This window comes from Microtus oregoni, unplaced genomic scaffold (genome assembly GCF_018167655.1).
Source record: "Microtus oregoni isolate MIOR12 unplaced genomic scaffold, Mior012 000000F_ref0000247, whole genome shotgun sequence".
In the NCBI taxonomy this organism is placed as follows: Eukaryota; Metazoa; Chordata; class Mammalia; order Rodentia; family Cricetidae; genus Microtus; species Microtus oregoni.
The window spans coordinates 9,659,857-9,679,271 of NW_024543059.1; the positions used below are offsets into that span (position 1 = coordinate 9,659,857).

The 19,415-nt window shown below is 35.7% G+C and overlaps 1 protein-coding gene across 5 annotated transcripts in view; it reads left to right on the top strand.

Moving 5' to 3' along the window:
• Grm5 (glutamate metabotropic receptor 5) overlaps window positions 1-19,415 on the top strand; it is a 363,712-nt gene that overhangs the window by 142,100 nt on the left and 202,197 nt on the right. For all 5 annotated transcript variants that reach the window (XM_041666785.1, XM_041666947.1, XM_041666697.1 and 2 more), the window contains one exon: window positions 5,960-6,209. In XM_041666785.1, coding sequence (XP_041522719.1) covers window positions 5,960-6,209 — 250 coding nt within the window. The remainder of the gene's footprint in view (window positions 1-5,959; window positions 6,210-19,415) is intronic.

Consider the following 19,415-nt stretch of genomic DNA (forward strand, 5'->3'; position numbering starts at 1 on the left):
TTCTGTCTCTTCCCAGCCACCGCCTCCCATTTCCCTCCCCCCCCCAGCCTGAAAAGCAATCAGGGTTCCCTGTCCTGTGGGAAGTCCAAGGACCACCCACCTCCATCCAGGTCTAGTAAGTTGAGCATCCAAACTGCCTAGGCTCCCACAAAGCCAGTGCGTGCAGTAGGATCAGAAACCCATTGCCATTGTTCTTGAGTTATCAGTAGTCCTCACTGTTCGCTATGTTCAGAGAGTCCGGTTTTATCCCAGGCTTTTCCAGACCCAGGCCAGCTGGCCTTGGTGAGTTCCCAGTAGAACATCCCCATTGTCTCAGTGTGTGGGTGCTCCCCTTGTGGTCCTGAGTTCCTTGCTCATGCTCTCTCTCCTTCTGCTCCTGATTTGGACCTTGAGATTTATGTCTGGTGCTCCAATGTGGGTCTCTGTCTCTGTCTCCTTTCATCGCTTGCTGAAGGTTAATATTCAGGAGGGTGCCTATATGTTTTTCTTTGGGTTCTCCTATTTAGCTTCTCTAGGATCACTAATTATAGGCTCAATGTCCATAGTAATTCTTATAAAAGAAAACATTTAATTGAGATTTATTTACAGTTTCAGAAGTTTAGTTCATTACCATCATGGTGGAATTTCCGGCTGCATGCAGGCAATGCTGGAGAAGTAGTTAAGAGTTTTACACACACTTCCTTCATAAGGCCACACCTCCTGATCCTCATAAAGCGATGTTACTTCCTATGATGACTAAGCACTCAAATCTATGAGTTAATGGGGGCCATTTTTAGTCAAACTACTACATTCTTTTTCTGTAATCCATTTAAAATACAAAAGATTTTTTTTAAAAAAATAATCATTTCTAAATTTTATTCTTCTCCACTATGTCTGTGCCAGTTCACCAGTTCCAATATATGAACTATAGATTTTTTTTTTTTGGATTGGGAGAAGATATCTATCACAACCACAAGTATTGAGACTAAAGTTAAGGTTAAAAAAAGTCATTCAAACTTGTTGACTTGGACATGCATCACAGGTTCAAAGCTTTGCAATCTTTCCTTTGCTTGATTCCTTTTTCTTTGGTACATGGCCATACATTATTTTATAAAAATAAAATTTCTCTTCATAATTCCTCTGCTACCTGAAAATAATTTTCTGTAGATTCCTTTTATTGAAGTGAAGCCACATCTTAGAGTCCTAATTTACGGGACAGCTTTCTTTAATGACTAGATTCCACATTGGAAACTCAGCTTTTTTCTAAACTTTTTCTTCTATATATATGCTACTTAAAATCTATTTCTCTCTTTACGAAATTTGCAGACATTTTTCCAATGTTCCCATTGTTTCCAAATGTATACAGAATACAGAGTCTATATAAATTCTTGGACACAGCTTTACTTTAAAATTCCCATTTATTCAAATACATACGCTCATGTTTATTTTTTATATTTTTGCATTTATTTACTTATCTGTGTGTATTTGAAAGAGACAGTGTGAAAACCTGTGCATACACATGATACAGAGTCCATGTGTTTTGTCAGAGGAACATTTGCAGGGGTCTGTTCTCTCTTTCTGTACTGAGGGTTCTGTAGATTAAGCACAAGTCTTCAGTCTCAGCGGGAAGCACCTTTAGCCACTGAGTTACTTAGCCAGTTCTGTAGCCTCTTTTTTAAATTATCAGATTACACTGGACTCTTGAAAATAAATCCAAGTTGTGATTTTATAAACATTTTATATCAAATCTATGTCTAAACTGTTTAGAGGGGTTGTAAGTTTGAAACAAAACAGAGTGGAGAGTAGAAGGATGTCCCTATGTCATCTTTCTTTCATCTAGGACAGTTTAGGTGTGCCTCTGAGAAATCACTTTTTCTTCTTCTGCTTTTAGCTTAATATTGTGTCTAAAGTACATGGATAATGCTATTAGCTTCAATATGTTGTGGGATGTTCAAGTAGAGATACTCCAGTAGGTGAAATTGAGTCCAAGCTAATTACCAGATACTTTAAATGTGTGAAATACATGCACTGCAAATATTTAAGTGTGTTGTTTTTGTTTCAGGTGAAAAGGCTGAGAATATAGTTTCCAAATTGAAGCTAAATTAAGTTTCTTCAATACAAATATTTCTCCTCTATTTCACTTGCTTTATGTAACATGTTGCATAATAAGTAAAGACAGTGTTAAAGTGAAATTGTTAGGTAACAAGTTAAAGATCCTAACATTTTCAGATACATTTTCTTGTTTTTATGAAATTACTGGCTTTTATTATTTATATCATACCCATCATACCTAATTTCAAACTTTTTATATGACTGACTCCATCTTAAATCAAAGTGTTGCTAGCAAAATAGCTGAGAAACAGAACTGTCTAAAAATAAAAAGAATAGTAGATTACTCAGATTAGTGTAAATCAATAATTTAGGCCTCTTGACACATTTTCCAGAAAGCACCCTTTAAACTTTGTTAATTATGAAATAAACGGATCGTCCACCTGCCACTATCACAGAGGTTTCTCATTGCTTCTAATTCTAGAGATAAACAGAAATCCACACAGTTTGCAAATCAGTGTTTGGGCTGCGAGCCAAGCTAGCATGTTCTCCTGTATGCTGTGTATGGATAGAACTACACAATATTGCATCCTGAAAATCAGAGGGGCTCATCTGAGTAAGGCACGTGTGTGTTGGGAAAGCACAGTAGCAAAACTGAGATATGTGCTCCAGCACAGGCTTATCCACCTACCTGTTTGCTGGCTTTCATCTTTGTGTAGCCCAGGGCTCTGTAAATGGGTGACTCATAGCTCTCATTTACTTGATATTTGCTGTTCTTGATAGATACCACCTCCTATGTCTACCTGATTTTAGGCTAGTTATACTTTTATATTCTACAACCCAGCTGTGTAATAATACCCGTGTGTTCTTCGTGCCAATCTATCTGTCCTATATAATTGGACTTTTAAGGTTCTTGGGGGTCAATTATAGAAGAACAAAGTGAGAGGAATCTTTACTTTTGGAGCTGCATGGAACTCAGCCTTTACATACTAGTCATATTTATAACTCTGATCTTTGACGGCACTGACTGTGTTGTGTATGGGATGCCAGTAATAACACATAACTCAAAAATATTATCGGAATTCAATGGGATAACTTATATAATAACCCTGGTGTGATTCTTCTCACAGATGACTGACAGTCTTAATCTTCTTTTTCCTTTGACTTTATGCAGCTCAACTTCCTCAGCGATTTTCAGGATTGTTGGTTGCATTGGTCCAGAAGGGTAGAGAGAACAGAGGCAGAAAACAGGGTTCAGATGGCCATGGGTACAAAGGAAATAACACTCAGGGAGACAGACTTGGGTAAATCACCTTAACTTTATCTTGGAATATATCATATATATATATATATATATATATATATATATATATATATATATATAGAATTGGGGACCCTGGGGACAAACCTTAATTTGAATTAGGTGGCACACTCCTATCAAATATCTGGATTAGTGGAATCATGACCCTATCAAAATCGCTATATCACTTCCTTAAATAACACGTGAATCATCAGGGAAAGACTATTTGCAGGGAATTGTGTCAAGGGTCACCCTTGATACAAGTCAGGCATCCTAGCTAGGCAAGGAGACATCTTCCAGATAAAGTTAGGTAGAGAGCAGGAAGCTTTTTTTCTGAGGGCAATAAGTTTTCCATGTTGCAGAGCTTAAAGAAAGTTGCTAGGCTATGGTAGACCACAGCCTCTGATCAGCAGAGCCTCTTAACAACTGTAAAAAATGCCAAATGTCACATGGAAAAGCCTACAAAGCCTCAACCAGACACAAAGAACTCCAGGACACTGAGCAAATCTGTGAGCAGAAGCGGTAGCACTCCACAGGAAAGAGAATATCAATTGGTTGTCCCGTGCTAAACAGTCAGCCCTGAAAACATGTATACAAGTAATATTACATGGACTCAGTAGTTTATATTTGGGAATATACAGAAATAAAAAATACACATATATAGGCAATGAAAATTGATGGAATGAAATCATAAATTTGAAGAAAGTTGTGTTATGAAGAAATTTGGAGGGGAAAACGGAAGAGAAAATTGTAAATAATAAAGTCTCAAAAATAAACAAAAAGCAGGAAGAAGAAAAAGATGAACATATTCTCACCTCTAAAATTGTATTTTGGATGAAAGTGGATTTTGGAATTATCCATATCATTAACTGCTCTTTGATTATATAGAATGAAAATTGGATGTTTTTAAATTAGTTTATACATTTTCATGACAGGATTGATCTTAGTTGAGAATATATTGGGTCCTTTGCATTTTAGAACACCAAGTAATAAATTCATGACAATTAATATATTACATAAAATACACATTTTTATTGGGGATATTTCCCAGAGGTAAATAAAACACATAGAGAGACAAGAATGTGAACCTGGACTTTATCAACTTGGATCAGACTTCAGGAGGTCTAATGCCAGACAATTCATTATCAGTATATTTAAAACACAGTATGATTGGGAAAAGTTTCTAGGTACTAATCAGTCCAGTCTGTCCAGTTCCAGGAACACAATAAAGCATAAGGTGTGACCACACAATGACTCTGTTATAAAGTACACGTGACCACGAGGTTTGTTTCTATAGCTAAAAGGCCTAGAATCTAGTGTCATCAGCAGCCATAAGTACTTGTGACATCCAAGGATGGGTAATGACTAGGGTGGAAAGAGTCTGGAATGATCATTCTGGGGAATTAGGATGCAGTCTGTCCTTTCATATAGCAAAAAGGTCATCAAGCTGTCAATTCCCTCCACTTTCAGATTTCTAGATGGAGTGCAGGTATTTGATTTTATCTCCTCTCTTGAGGAGACACCTCTGTGAGATTAACATCGGTGGTTCTCTTAGTGCTTCTCTGTGAGGACAAGGGGAGTACAAGGACTTCTGTACCCCCAATATTTTTTATACTAAGATGCTCTATAATATTTCTATCACATCGATATCATTTATATAGTATGTATTTTGTATATGCTCGTATGTACACACTGCGTATCTAAATATATGCATATGTATACTGTGAATAAACCTCATATACATACTTTGGCTAAAGGGCCAATTGTGATACATTTTGTGTTACCACAACAGAATACTTAATGCTGGATTATGTATGTAACAAAGAGGCTTATTTGGGTCAGTACTTTGGTTAGGTTGGAAGTCTAAATAGCATAGTGGCAATGTTTGGTTTTATTATTAAATTATGGGGAGAAATAAAGGAAATCAGTTTCAGGTAGAAAAAGAATGTGTACACGCAAAAAGGCAAGATGTTGTGAAAGAGCCAAACTTTCCCTTTTCATGACTAGCAGAAGTCATCTGAGAATGAATGCTGATGATCTGGTCACCTTTTCTTCAGCCCACTTAAAATTTCCACCACATCAGGGTGTGCACATTGCAGACCAGACCCCCAAAACAGGATCCTTGGAGTATTAACCATATTCAAACTCCAGCAGTGGGATGCAATGATTATCCAATGACAACCAAAGAGAAAAAGAGAGCATAGAATAAAAACAGCCAGCGGCTGCTTTCTATAATTTTATATTAAGGTAGGAGTATACATTAAACAGCAGACAAATTTGAATGCTGAAGAGACAACTGCACATTCCTGATCATCAAGGCTGTACTTGATGTTGTTAATAAATGAAAACATCTTAAATGTTCTTTTATTGATGAACACTTGGTTCCTACACAATCAAATACTATTCAGCCGTAAGAAAGAATAAAACCCTGCTATAGTGACAACATGGAGGGAGATGGGCAACAATACATCATGTGAATAAGTTAAGCTCTGCAATGTACATACCACATACGTATGTATGTGCTGAAACAGGTTGTTCTACATTTCAGTTAAGAGAAAAGATTCTTGTTGTATCTAATAAATGCATTCCTACCAACCCAATATCCCTTTTTGTATGTTTGTTTTCATACAGGCAACTATGGAGAAAGTGGGATGGAGGCTTTCAAAGATATGTCAGCCAAGGAAGGGATTTGCATCGCCCACTCTTACAAAATCTACAGCAATGCTGGCGAGCAGAGCTTTGACAAGCTGTTGAAAAAGCTCAGAAGTCATTTGCCCAAGGCCAGGGTGGTAGCCTGCTTCTGCGAAGGCATGACTGTGAGAGGTCTGCTGATGGCCATGAGGCGCTTGGGGCTAGCCGGAGAGTTTCTGCTTCTGGGCAGGTGAGTGACAGCAAACAATAATAGCAAAACTTTGCCTTCATCTCCTTTCCCTTGATGCATAAGGACCACGGTGTTAGAATTCCAATTTCTGTGTCAGAAGAACGTAACTATCGTAAAACAGCATAAAGATCAGGGAGAAAGATGGAAAGTGAGTAGCTACTGTGTGTGCAGACTCATGAGGAAAGCAGAATTCTGTAAAGATGCAGAAATCTTTGCAACCTTAAAAATCATGACAAGGAATCAAGTGGTTTCTTAGATGTTTTGTGGTATCAAGAAATATATATATATATATATATATATATATATATATATATAACTCATTGGTGCTAATTTTAAAATGATTTTAAATATATATTTTGCTTTAGAATATAGAATTGTAGAGTTTGGTTTTAAAGTGAGGCATTATTTTTCAATATATCTAACATCCCATTGACACTAGAGAAGATGCTGCAACATTAGCTTCTACAAAGATTGATTTTTAATTATCCAGATATTTCATGTGATTGATACAATTTTACTGATTCCATGTGGATATAGCTACATACCTATTAGTATTTTCAAAGAAATAATAAAAACAATAAAATGTGACTATGTATTATATAAAAATGCATGTAATGAACATGTATTGAGATATATGTGTGCATTGTGAAATTTATTATAAGGAACTAATTCATTTGATAAACAAGGATGTGTATTAACACAACCTACATTTGGAAAACAAAGAGAGCCCATATCTGTTCTTGTCTCAATTCAAACTTTAGATGCATGGAAGATGACTGTGTTAACTTCTCTGTAGGTGAGGAACCTGACTACTAAGAAACGCTAATGTGTAGTCTACATCTAAAAGATGGGCAACACCAATGTAATGTGCCATGTACTCATGCTTAGGTCTCACCTATTGTCCAGCTTGTTTTATTAAGTCTTCAACTGGTTATGTAAAGTTCTCTCAGACTGTATGGGGGAGCAGGGAGAAGGGCCAGTGCTTTATTCAATTCTGCTCATTTCAAGTGATATTATCCGAAAACAGCATCACAAAAATATCCTTAATGTCTGCTTAAATGTTTGAGCACATCTCATGCAAATAAATGTATAAAGTATACCATCATAATCACTAGACAGATGCCATACTTTGTAATGGAATTCTCTCTAAAGATGAAAAATTGTGATTGCTCAGTGTTGTGTGGGCTTTTTCCATTTACCCTTAAGATGTCATGTATCATACATCCCTTCTGAATAACTTGACAATTTGTCATGTATCATATAACCAATATGAAAAATTGAAAAAAAAGATGAGCTCAAAAACTACCGCCTTTCTTAGTAGTCCTTTCCACAACAAGAAGTCTTCTTAGTTGTTGTTATCTTTTGACAGCTTTTAAAAATGAGCTACATTTCATTTATTTTCAAAGTGTTTAATGGAACTTCTGTTTTCACATTTAGCTCCTGCATTGTTATATTTTCTGGCAGTCACTTTATTTACCTAACTCTTTTGTCTGAAATGAGAGCAGCAAATGGGTGCAATGATTTTTACATGAGGCCACACCTCATTCATAATAACTAGATTAGACATTATTTCTTTTAAATTTGTGTTATATATTTTGTCTAAAGTATCTTTTAAAATTCAAGTCATAGTTTGTAGAGCTCAAGAACATGTCTATTGATACTCTTTATATACCAAAGTTTGGTGTTAATAGTTGAGAGAACCCCCCCCCCCGCCAAAAAAAAAAATCAAAACAGCAGAACATTAAACAGTCTGACATTTTTCTATCAGGAGATAAGATTTCCTAAATCCTATTTGATTCTTTTTATATCGTTAGATGGCCGAATATAGGCATTATTCACTAAACACAAATTATGATGCCTACAATGTTCTACATGTGACTATATTGCTTGCTATACCACAAAAGCAAAATTTGAACTTTGATATTTTAATGTTTATTCTAGATATAGTATATACAGAAAGTTCTTTCTGATATTTTAACCTATAGAAACTCTAAACAGTATCACACAAGTCAAAATTTATATACTTATGATTTTAATAATTTCACTCTTGTATAGGGGAGCACATAAAAGATTTCAGTAGGTTTATTCAACAAACAGGATAACTCACCTAACACAATCCTAAATAATGAAAAGACATAAGAAACCTAGCAAATAGATGTTTCAACACCTGGAAATTCTCACTTTCATTTTGTCTTATGTTTAGTTTTGTTGTGTGAGTTCATATTTTGTAAATATAAAAATAAACTAGTAAAAAATTAAGAACAATGTAGACATAAATATAATACATTTATAATGTAAATTAGGCCAGCAAAACTGTACCCATCTTTGCTGTCTTATGTTGTGCTTGTGTGCATTGATTTAGCAAGACCAGAACAATCACAGGAAGTTCTGTATATAAACAACCAGCTGGTTAGTTGTATGTACATCAAACTGTCTAGAACATGTGGATTAAGCACAGCTAGTAGAGAGAATACATGTAAAAGGAGTTTGTAAAAGAGTATGACACATGTTACTTTTCTGCCTCTTGTACAGAAAATGAAAAAAAGTTGAGGACATTTTACAGCAGTGTTTTAGCTTGCGAATATGTAATTTCTGATCATTTGGATATTAAATTATATATATATATATATATATATATATATATATATATATATATATGGAAACATATGTGCAATGAAATAGAGAATGGATAGATTTCTATTTCTTCAACACTGGGTGTTAGTAAAATATTTTCTAATTGTTAAACTTTTAACATTAAATGTCATCATAATGTTTTAAGCGGTGGCTTTAAAGTGAGAGTGACAATGTCCATATTTTTCTATGCCTATAACGGATATACTGCTCTATTTTCTGTAGCCAATCTCATGTAGTTATGCTTGTAGTGCGTTTTATTTGTGTATTGTTATTGACTGATTTGAATGGCTCATTTTAACATCAGGAAAATAAGTTACTAACCTTGAAAATATTTTTATGCCAGTCATTTAATTTTAACCAGTATGTGGCATTTTAGACAACTATAATTTTAGACAAAAATATTATTTTTCACTATCATCTTTAAGTACTATAAGATCTGAATATTCCCTTCAAAGGCCAGGCAAAGATATATGTTTTGTTAGTCATTTAATTTTGGATTCTATGAAAATCAGAAGATTAAACAAAGGCGTCATCTAACAGCATCAAGTTTGATCATATGGGAACAGGGATCACTTAAAGCACGGAAATAAGCAATAACCAGGGCAGATCTACTCTTGAACTGGAACAGAAGGAAAAATCATTAGTATGGGTAGGCTTACAAGGTTTGAAAACAGAAAAATCCCTTGATATTCCCACATTCTAATTGTCAATAATAAGTCAAGAGGGTGTATGTGTGTGTGTGTTTGTGTGACTGTGCACATGTTTGTGTAGGTGGTTGGCATTGGGTTAAGAAGATGTCATTGAAGTGTAAAAAACTGAAAGAAAGACATGATTAATAAGCGGTTTCCTACACTACCTTTAAAAATATTACATCATCTGTTACAATGAGAAGAAAAGATTCACCTACACTATAATCAAAAAGGCATAATGAGGAGAGGGCAGTTTAGCTATACTGTAACAAAAAAGCTCTTAAAATAACTCCAATTTTAGTATTTGTTCTTATGCTGTCACATAAAGTATTGTGAGATTTAACGCTGTGAGTGTTTTAAAGGTATATTAAACAATAGCCCAGTTTTCAATTAAACCAACTGGAGTGAGTCATGGAGATTAATGCGTGCTAACTAATTAGAGATGACATCTTTGATCTATGACTAAATGGGCATTCCACCACCGTGTTTACACTCCAAAGTCACAGGGAAATCATTGTAACTGTGGGTATTGTTCCATATTTTTTTGAAAAACAAAAGGCCAAATGATGCATGCATGCAATATTCTTCCAAACTCATTGGATAGGTGAGTTGATCCCCGGGTAAGAAAGGGAGGGAATAAGAATTGAAACTTTCATATCTCCACCCCTTTATCACCAAGCAGGGGATAATTCTCCCATACACTCAAAATTTGAAAACTAAGATATTCTTATATCTCTCTAAAGCACACTCTGATGTTGATCTTATTAACTTGGCTTTGCAAAGTGAAAATCTGAAATTCAGAGCTGTAATTTGTCTATAGCTACCAAGGTCAGTAGATTTGCAACAAAAATTTGGGTGTTGCTGGTGACCTAGACAGGTGTTCTGCTTCTGAAAGTCAGAAAGGTTCAGAAAGGAGACAAGGGGACCTAGAATGGAGAAAAATTGAGTAGAGTAAAAATGACCCATAATTTTCAAGTCTCCTTCAGGACTAGTCAGTGCATTTATGTCTCAGAGTTCTGCTAGTTTGGGAAATGATTGTACTTATAAAAACATTTAGGATACTTTGATAGTAGAATATTAATAGTACCTATCTATAGAGTGTTGTGCTTAACAAATACTTATATGTATGGTTATTCTTGTGTATTATTTTACTGACTCTTTTTAACAAGTCTATTTGGAAGTTATCATTTTCCTCATGTTATAGATGAGGAAACAGAAAGAAAACCTACTTGTTAAAGATCATACAGCCAGTACCACAGAGGACAGTGGGAGGAAGGCTATGTCCTTAACCATAATGGCTAGCCATCTGCAGGTCTTTGATGATGCTCACCTTCAGCAAGAATTTCATCTTACTGGTATGAAACATCAATGATTTTTCTCTTTGGTCAATATAAAAAAACTAGGACAAAGAAAAGTAGAGTAATTAAAATCATTTCTTCATAAAAGGATTTTCTTAATGTAAAAAGAAATCCAGTGTACCTTTCTTTAAAGGAAACAAAACAAACTATACAAGACAACAAACAAAATCAGTAACCGCATGGAACACTTGAGCCAAACTATTTTAAAGAAAATCACTGTAAAAATATGTGGGTTTCAGTAAGTGAGAAAAAAATTAATATATCTTTTAAATTGGAAAAAAAACCATTGATAACCAAGCAAGTGCAGAATACTATGATTTGGTAAAAGCAGATCAAAGCCATGTGCTCTTGGTTTCCTAGAAAATCTATATGGTAGAGCTTTACTGACGTATAGTCACATTGATTTGCATAATGTCTTTGGCTATATGATTATAATGAAGTAATAAATAGTTGTGAAAGAAAACATGTGGTCTATGAAACCTAACATATTGTCTGTGTGTCTGTCTATGTAAAGATTTGGAGACTCTGATCTGGTGTCAGAAAAGTAAAGCACTTACACAACACTATTAAGACTTAGGCCTTCAGCATTCACTTAGAAGCTGTAGTGCTTTGTAAGTAAATTCTGCTTTTAAATTTCTCTTCTCTCAGAAGTTTAGGGACTTGCTGACAACAGTAGGACCACCATAGGACCGCTTGTTGGAGAATTAGGGACAGGTTGTAATGTTCGACGTTGTGTTTCTCCCTAGTCAGGTCAAGAACAAAGGAGCTTAGAATTTTTTTCTTCATCTTCCTGGAATATATTGTTGAAAACAACAAGAATAAGATTTTTTCTAAAAATTTTTACGTGTGCTAAGTACAATAAGGATTACACATTGGGTTGTACACATATTTTTCTCTCTAATGAAAGTATTTTTATAACATTCATTTGTCAAACTGAGTTAGTGACACAGAGTAAGTGTTTCCTTTATTTTACTTTTCATCCATTTTTCTTTGGCTTTGACCAAACACCAGTGAAGACAACTTCTCTATGTTACGTATCCATGCACTCTGCTAATGAACTTTCCCAATGGGAAAGTCAATTTCCTAACAAAATGTTCAGACAAAGATGCGTGTAGATATCCTTGGATCATAATTGTGCTATTACATAAGAAAGCCTAGTAGAATTTTACCTCTCTGTATGTATGTATGTGTGTATATTTATGTCTGTCTTTATCTGTGTGTATGTGCATGTCCACATACACAAGAGAGTTTGTGTGTGTGTGTTCACATTTACACAAATATACGTTGAAGCAAGAGGACAAGCATAGTTTGTATTTCAGAAGGTGCTGGCTACATTGTTTTGTTTTGTCTTATCTTCAGATAGCTCCACTCACTGGTCTTGAACTCACCAAGTCGGTAGAGGGCTTGTGAGTGAGTGTCAATGATGTACCTGTTTCCATCACCCCAGTGCTCAGATATAAGCATATGGCATCATGCCAGGCATTTCTTTCCTTCTTCTTTTTCAAATGTAGATTCTGGGACTCACACTCAATCCCTTACACTTGCAAGGCAAGCCCTTTCATCTCCCCTGCATCTTGTTGTATGGCTATGAACACATGTTTTCTGGTTTCTCATTACTGCTGATTCCCTCCTTTCCTCTGTTTTTCTCTTTCCCTTTCTCCTCCCCTCTCATGTCCTACATGATCATATGTGTTCCTCTCAACAGTCTAGCTCTTCTGGTTTCTCATTACTGCTGATTCCCTCCTTTCCTCTATTTTTCTCTTTCCCTTTCTCCTCCCCTCTCATGTCCTACATGATCATATGTGTTCCTCTCAACAGTCTTGCTCTTCTGGTTTCTCATTACTGCTGATTCCCTCCTTTCCTCTGTTTTTCTCTTTCCCTTTCTCCTCCCCTCTCATGTCCTACATGATCATATGTGTTCCTCTCAACAGTCTTGCTCTTCTGGTTTCTCATTACTGCTGATTCCCTCCTTTCCTCTGTTTTTCTCTTTCCCTTTCTCCTCCCCTCTCATGTCCTACATGATCATATGTGTTCCTCTCAACAGTCTAGCTCTTCTGTCACCTGAGGGCCACTGCTGCATTGTTTTCCCTTTAAGGCTTGACTGGTTTTCATATACACTATCAGATAAAGTTACTTTTTCTGGTTCCTTCTGCAGTTTATTCATTGATTCAGGCTTAGCTGAAAACCAGATTTTCTTGATCATTTTTACCTACTTTTACTCAATTACTTCAACCATTTTTTTTTAAATAACAATACTAGGAAGCCTAGAAATATTTTCTTTAGGGAAGATGTACCCACTTAATCTTTCCTCACCTAAAGAACAATAATGCTTCCTTCATTAAAATCTATGTTTAACACTACAGGTTCTGTGTTGATATAACACTACTATATATCTTTTTCTAATATATTCATAGATGATTCATGTTTAGTCATTGCTACTAATTGTGTGGTGATGTAGTGTTTTGTTTTGACACCGTTTCAGAGTATGGGTAAAACCAATAAGGTATGTAATATTACTTTCTTAATATTCTTGACATTGTAAAAACTGTTCTGCCCTAATTTTTGAAGATTGTAAGTTTCAAAATTAGGGTGTTGCATACTAAATATTGAAGGCTGAAAGCTTCAGTGATATTAAATGTTTTAAAAAAGAAAGGATGGTTTTCACACACTTTTATATTGTTCCATAATCATATTCTGTCTTATGAAAAATGTATTGTTTTCAATTAATACAGTACTTCAAAGTTTTTGTTAGTAAGTTTTTCTTTTTAATTATTATATTGTAAAAATCCACTGGGTATTTTTATGATTCACATACTTTTTAAAATATTCATAATTTTCTACAGAAGCTTTGTATTTTATGTTGGAATCATAACTATATAAACATAAGATAGCTGAGTCATTCCAACCCCCTAACTCTTTGATTTCTCAACTGCCTGCAGTCTCTAAAATCTTTGTTACCTTGTATAATAATGGTGACACTAAGTATCCATTTCTACACTTGAACTGATAAGCTTGGATTGCAGTTTTAGTTTTATTAAAATATCTTTATGGTTTATGTTTATCAAATTTACTTATTCCCCCATTAAGCTAAAGGTCACCCCAAATCTTTGTGTTCAAATTAGTCAGAGAGAGAGAGAGAGAGAGAGAGAGAGAGAGAGAGAGAGAGAGAGAAGCGTTTTCCATAGATAAGAATGAGAATGGAATTTGGAACCTAAAGATTGATGTACGATTAATTCCATCTCATTTAAAAATTTAAGAGTTTATATTTGCGTCCTAGTACAAGATTGTAACAAACACACAAGTTGATCCTTACTGTTTAAATGTCCATGAACTGAACTGCTATTTCATAGACAAGTAATCTAGCTTTGACAACGTTATAAACTCCTTGCCCCTTTTTTTCACCCATGTTCTTCTGCCCTTCACCTGTTCTAGTCCAACCATAATCTTCTTGACATGTTCCCACCTAAGGACCTTGGCAATAGTTTGGTTTGTCTAGCAAATCTTTCCTCAAATATCCTTATTATTAGAGTGCTCGTCTGATATGTTCTATCAAACATCACCTTCTCAATATACTTCGCCAATTCCCCCATTTAAGTATTTCTGCCCAGGATCCTAACTCTTATTAGTCTGATTAACATTTCTCTAGATATCTTCACTATTGGCTTTCTCATCTGACATCTGCTTTTATAAACTTCCCCAACTTCCTCACGTGTGTCTAAAGCATTCGCTCCTTCACACAAATCCACCTTCTATCAACTTTACTTTTGCCAGCAGTACTTGCCGCTTTCTCATGCATTTTATAATTTCTTATGGATTTTGCATGCTATCTTTCTCATCTGTGATATAAATAACTACCCCAATTACAGTTCTCTCCCTATTCTATTTACTATCCTATCCACAGTACATGAGAAAACACCCTGAACAAAATAACTAACTAATGGCCATCTCTCCAACAACAGCAAGTTAATACAAAGATATTACCAAATATTCACATCTGATATGTTCTTTCAAACATCACATTTATGTGTCCTGAGAAGAGTGATGCCTTTTGAGAGAAGTGACCTGCTACGATAGAACTCCTTTTTTTTTTGTTTATTTTATTTTTTTTAGTTGTTGCAAAAAAAAAAAATTTCCGCCTCCTCCCCATTTCCCATTTCCCTCCCCCTCCTCGCACACATCGCTCCCTTCCCCTACTCCCCTCCCCCTCCATTCCCCCTCCCTCGGACAATGGTACTATATAGAACTCTTAACCCCCACTGTGGCAAATAGTGTTAGAGTTTCTTGGTTAGAAGTCAGAATCATTTGAGAAGAGAGAAAAGAGGTTTGGGAGAAGCCCAGCTTCTGCCTCAACAGTCAAGGGAGGAGCTTCAGGATTTCACAGGGACAGGTCTGTCCTCTCACTGTCCTCAACTTCTGACACTTAAACAGCTGACTCTTCATTCTCCAAACATATTTGAAGGAAAAATAATGCTGAAACTTCCAGAGCTGTCCGTAAACATGAACACAGCCATAAAGATGAGTCATTTGAATCCACGCTTGACGTTCGGGGTGTGGCGGGATGCCAGGCCTAAGGTGGAGCAGGGCAAATCTGCCCAAAACGTGGCCACGCCAAGGGTGGTGGAAGTAAAGTAGAGGTAACTGATGTTCTCAGCAACAACTTGGCTAAACTATTACCACTAGTGTTAATGTTAAATTTGAATTTACATAAATGTTTCAGTGTTTTCACTGATCATGCATTTGCATGTCTCAAAAACACAAAGAATTATTTGTACCAGTCATTGATTTAGCCTAAGACAAAAGTACATTTTTTAAAAAAAATCTATTACAAGTAAACGTTTTACTTCCTGCAGTCAGCTCTAATTATAGTTCAAAAATATTAAATGTATCAACTTTTAACAGAGGATTCTCAAGAAACAGCTATAGTCTGACACTCTCATTCTGCCTTTCTACCTTCAGGATTAGGTTTAATGATGTAACAAATAAAAAAGATTAAAAGTCAACATTTAGCACTTTTCTGGGAAATTGTATTTTATTTTATTTTATTTTTGGTTTTCTGAGAAAGAGTTTCTTTGTAGCTTTGGAGCCTGTCCTGGAAATTGCTCTGTATACCAGGCTGGGAGAAACTTTATTTCTAAATTTATATAATCTTGTGGTTCTAAAATAAGAAAGGCTGTATGTGTATTATTTTTTCAGTTTGGCTTAATTTAGAATTTAGTACTCTGAATTCTGAGGCATTGCCGTTGCCATAACATATTAATAATTTGCACTACATTAAAATGTTAAAAATTACAAAATGGCTTGGTGCACATTGTGCCATTTAATCCTGTTTATCCAGTGACAGCACGCATAACAGTTCAGTGACAATATGGCCAGAGAGTTGGAAACAGACACTGGGCATTCAAACACATTAAACACACTAACTACTGCCTAGTCTTGCAAGTCCATAGGCCTTGAAAAACATGCGTGAATTCTGCAAGGTCTAATTTAAACTAAAGCAGAAAAAATAAATTCAGTTGACTGTGCATGTAATAAGTCTGACCTGTGAGTTTCTGCCTGACGTCTTTCTTTTTTATATTTCGTTTTATTGACTTATATCTTCAATAAGTACCAATTTGTTTGCCACTTACTATCAAATATAATACAGTAAAAAAATGACCAGTGTACTACATGCAGATTATGTAATATCAATCATCTTGTTATAGTCAGAGTAAGTAGCTTTAACTGTAATACCTCTGTTATTTCATATAAAGTAAGTTATGTTCTATTCTTATTCTTATCCTATTATGTTTATCTATTAGAGGCAAGATATTTGTGCTGGACCAGTCTGTTCTGGAATATGAGACACCATTTCATCAGTTGTTCACCTCCCTTTCCCTTTAATCTTAATTTTATAAATTGATAAATAGACTTTATCTAATTATAAAGCTTTAATAAGTCCTTTGTTTTAATAAGTCCTTTGTATTGCAGAAGTAAACAGCCCTTCCGATATGAAATGACAGTGCTTTATGGTAAACGCTTAGAAGCTGGAAGAGTACGTTAGACTGAGTTACTAGTGCTCTAATGGGCCTAGATTGTTATATAAGTGTTCATAGTCTCAGGAAATCGTGCAGACTGAGACGTGAGGACTTTGAAAGCCAGGTGGACATGGGCAGTGGACATGTCTTTCTTTTCAAGTGGAGGCGAGGAAATCAGAGAATCTAAATTGGATGAGACAGGATCACAAGGAACCAAATACAAGGCACTTCCAAACTAAAATACAAAACTAAATGGTCTTTCCTACTAAATATCCCCCATTATAATATGCTTGGTCTTTAATTCAGAATGTAGACCATACCACAATTAAGACAAGATGTAAAGGTTTCTGAGGATACCCAGGGCAATATCAACTCTTGCTTGCACTATATCCTGAATTATCTTAATTTATTTCAGTGTTCCTTCAAAAATTAATGATGAGTTGTTAATTCCAAAAACAATAAGCATATGTTCAAGCTTTTTTTTTCTCTTTGGTAAATTACATTTTTAAAGCACAAGGCAGATTTCTCAAATAGTGTTCATACTACCCAACTTGTGACTTACTGTGTTGATCTGATTTACACTCCCATTGAGTATTCTGGGATGCCTAGAGTTGTGTGTGAGTGATAGCTATTGCATCATCTTGATAAATGTCATAGAAAGCATGGGTTTGTTTGTTTAAGACACAACTCATGTCTCAGTTTTTATAATTAATATAACATGTAGGTGTATGTGTGGTGAAATTTGTCTGTGTTTTAACAAATAAATCTTGCCTCGTGATAAGAGTGTTGAGCTAGCCACTAGTTAGACAAAGAATTCAGACAGTTGGCACATACCTCTAGTCCCAACACTAGGGAAGCAGAGACAGACAGATCTTTGTAAACTCAAGGTGACCCTAGGCTACATGAGATTGGTTCAGTTTAAAAGAGGAACAGAGTCAGGTGGTGATGCTCACACCTTTAATCCCAGTACTTAGGAGTCACACACCTTAAATCCCAGGACTAGGAAAGTGGAGATGGAAAGGGATATGGCTGGGTGGAGAGAGGAGTATAAGGCAGGAGGACACAGGAGTGTAGGGCATTCAGTGTGAAGATTTACAGAGATAGGATACCCCATTTGATCCGAGGATTTTGTCGAGGTAAGAACTAGTTGGCTGACTGCTCCTTCTCTGATCTTTCAGCTTTTACCCCCTAATATCTGACTCCAAATTTGTACCATTAAGACAAATAAGAAAGCGGTCAATATTTTTTTCAAATAACTGACATGGAGTCTTAATATTAATTGCAAATGTTCAGCCAATAGTTCAGACTTGTTACTAGAAAATTCTTACATTTTAAATCAACCCATATTTTTTATCTATGCTTTGCCACAAGGCTTGATACCTTTTCTCAGTATGGCATGCCCATCTTGTTTCAATCCGAATCTGCTGTCGACCCCTGAGACTCCAGCATTCTTCCTAGCATTCTGTGTTTGGCTCTCCCCCTGCCATGTCCTGTTCAGTTACTGTCTAGTTTGTTTGTTTATTAAACCAATCACAGCAACAATTATTCACACAGTATAAATGAATACTTCACAACAACAGAGTAAAAATATTTATAAAAGTCTTGTCAGTTATTTTTCGCCTTTATCTGCTTCATTATCAGCCAATACATAATATTGTAGTGGCATTTCATCGTATTTTAATAAATAAAGCTTACCTGGAGATCAGAAAGTAAAACAGTTCCATCGGTCAGCCGTACATACCAGACAGTGGTAACACACACTTTTAATCCCAGTAGCCACACTAGTTGCCATAGGAACTGGGTGGTGCATGCCTTTAATCCTAGTGGTGCATGCCTTTAATCCCAACCCTAGAGAGGATTATAAAACGGGAGGAGACAGCTCTCAGTCTCATTCTGAGATTCTTGGGGGCAGACTCGCCATTTCAGACTAAGAGCCAGTGTATAGATAAGAGCCAGTGGCTGACTATTTTGCTTTTCTGACCTTCAAGTTGAACCCCAATTTCTCTCTCGGAGTTTTTATGAATTGTGCTTCATGATATAAATAAGACGTTAGTATCCAAGTATCAAAGGTTCTTTCTTGACAACTGGTGAATAAGTATCACAATTAGAACAATATAAAGAAGTAAAATTATAAAAATAATAGAAGAAAGCCAGACTGAACCCAGCTCCAACTGTGGCTCTCTGGGGAAGAGAGGGAACACAGCCTCATTTAAAGACTGTCCCTGGTTTCTCATTGATGCTATGAAACACCATAAGCAAAAACAACTTGTGGAAATGGTTCACTTGGCTTATCCTTCCACATTTTAGTGGATCAATAAAGGAAGTCAGTACAGGAACTCAAAAAAGGCAGGACCCTGGAGGCAGGAGTAAATGCAGAGGACATGGAGGATTGCTGCTTATTGGTTTGCCCTCCATGTTTCTCTCATTTTCCTTTTTTATAGAACCCAGAACCACTAGCCCTGGTGTGGCTCCACCCACAATGGAGTAGATCCTCTCACAACAACCATTAAT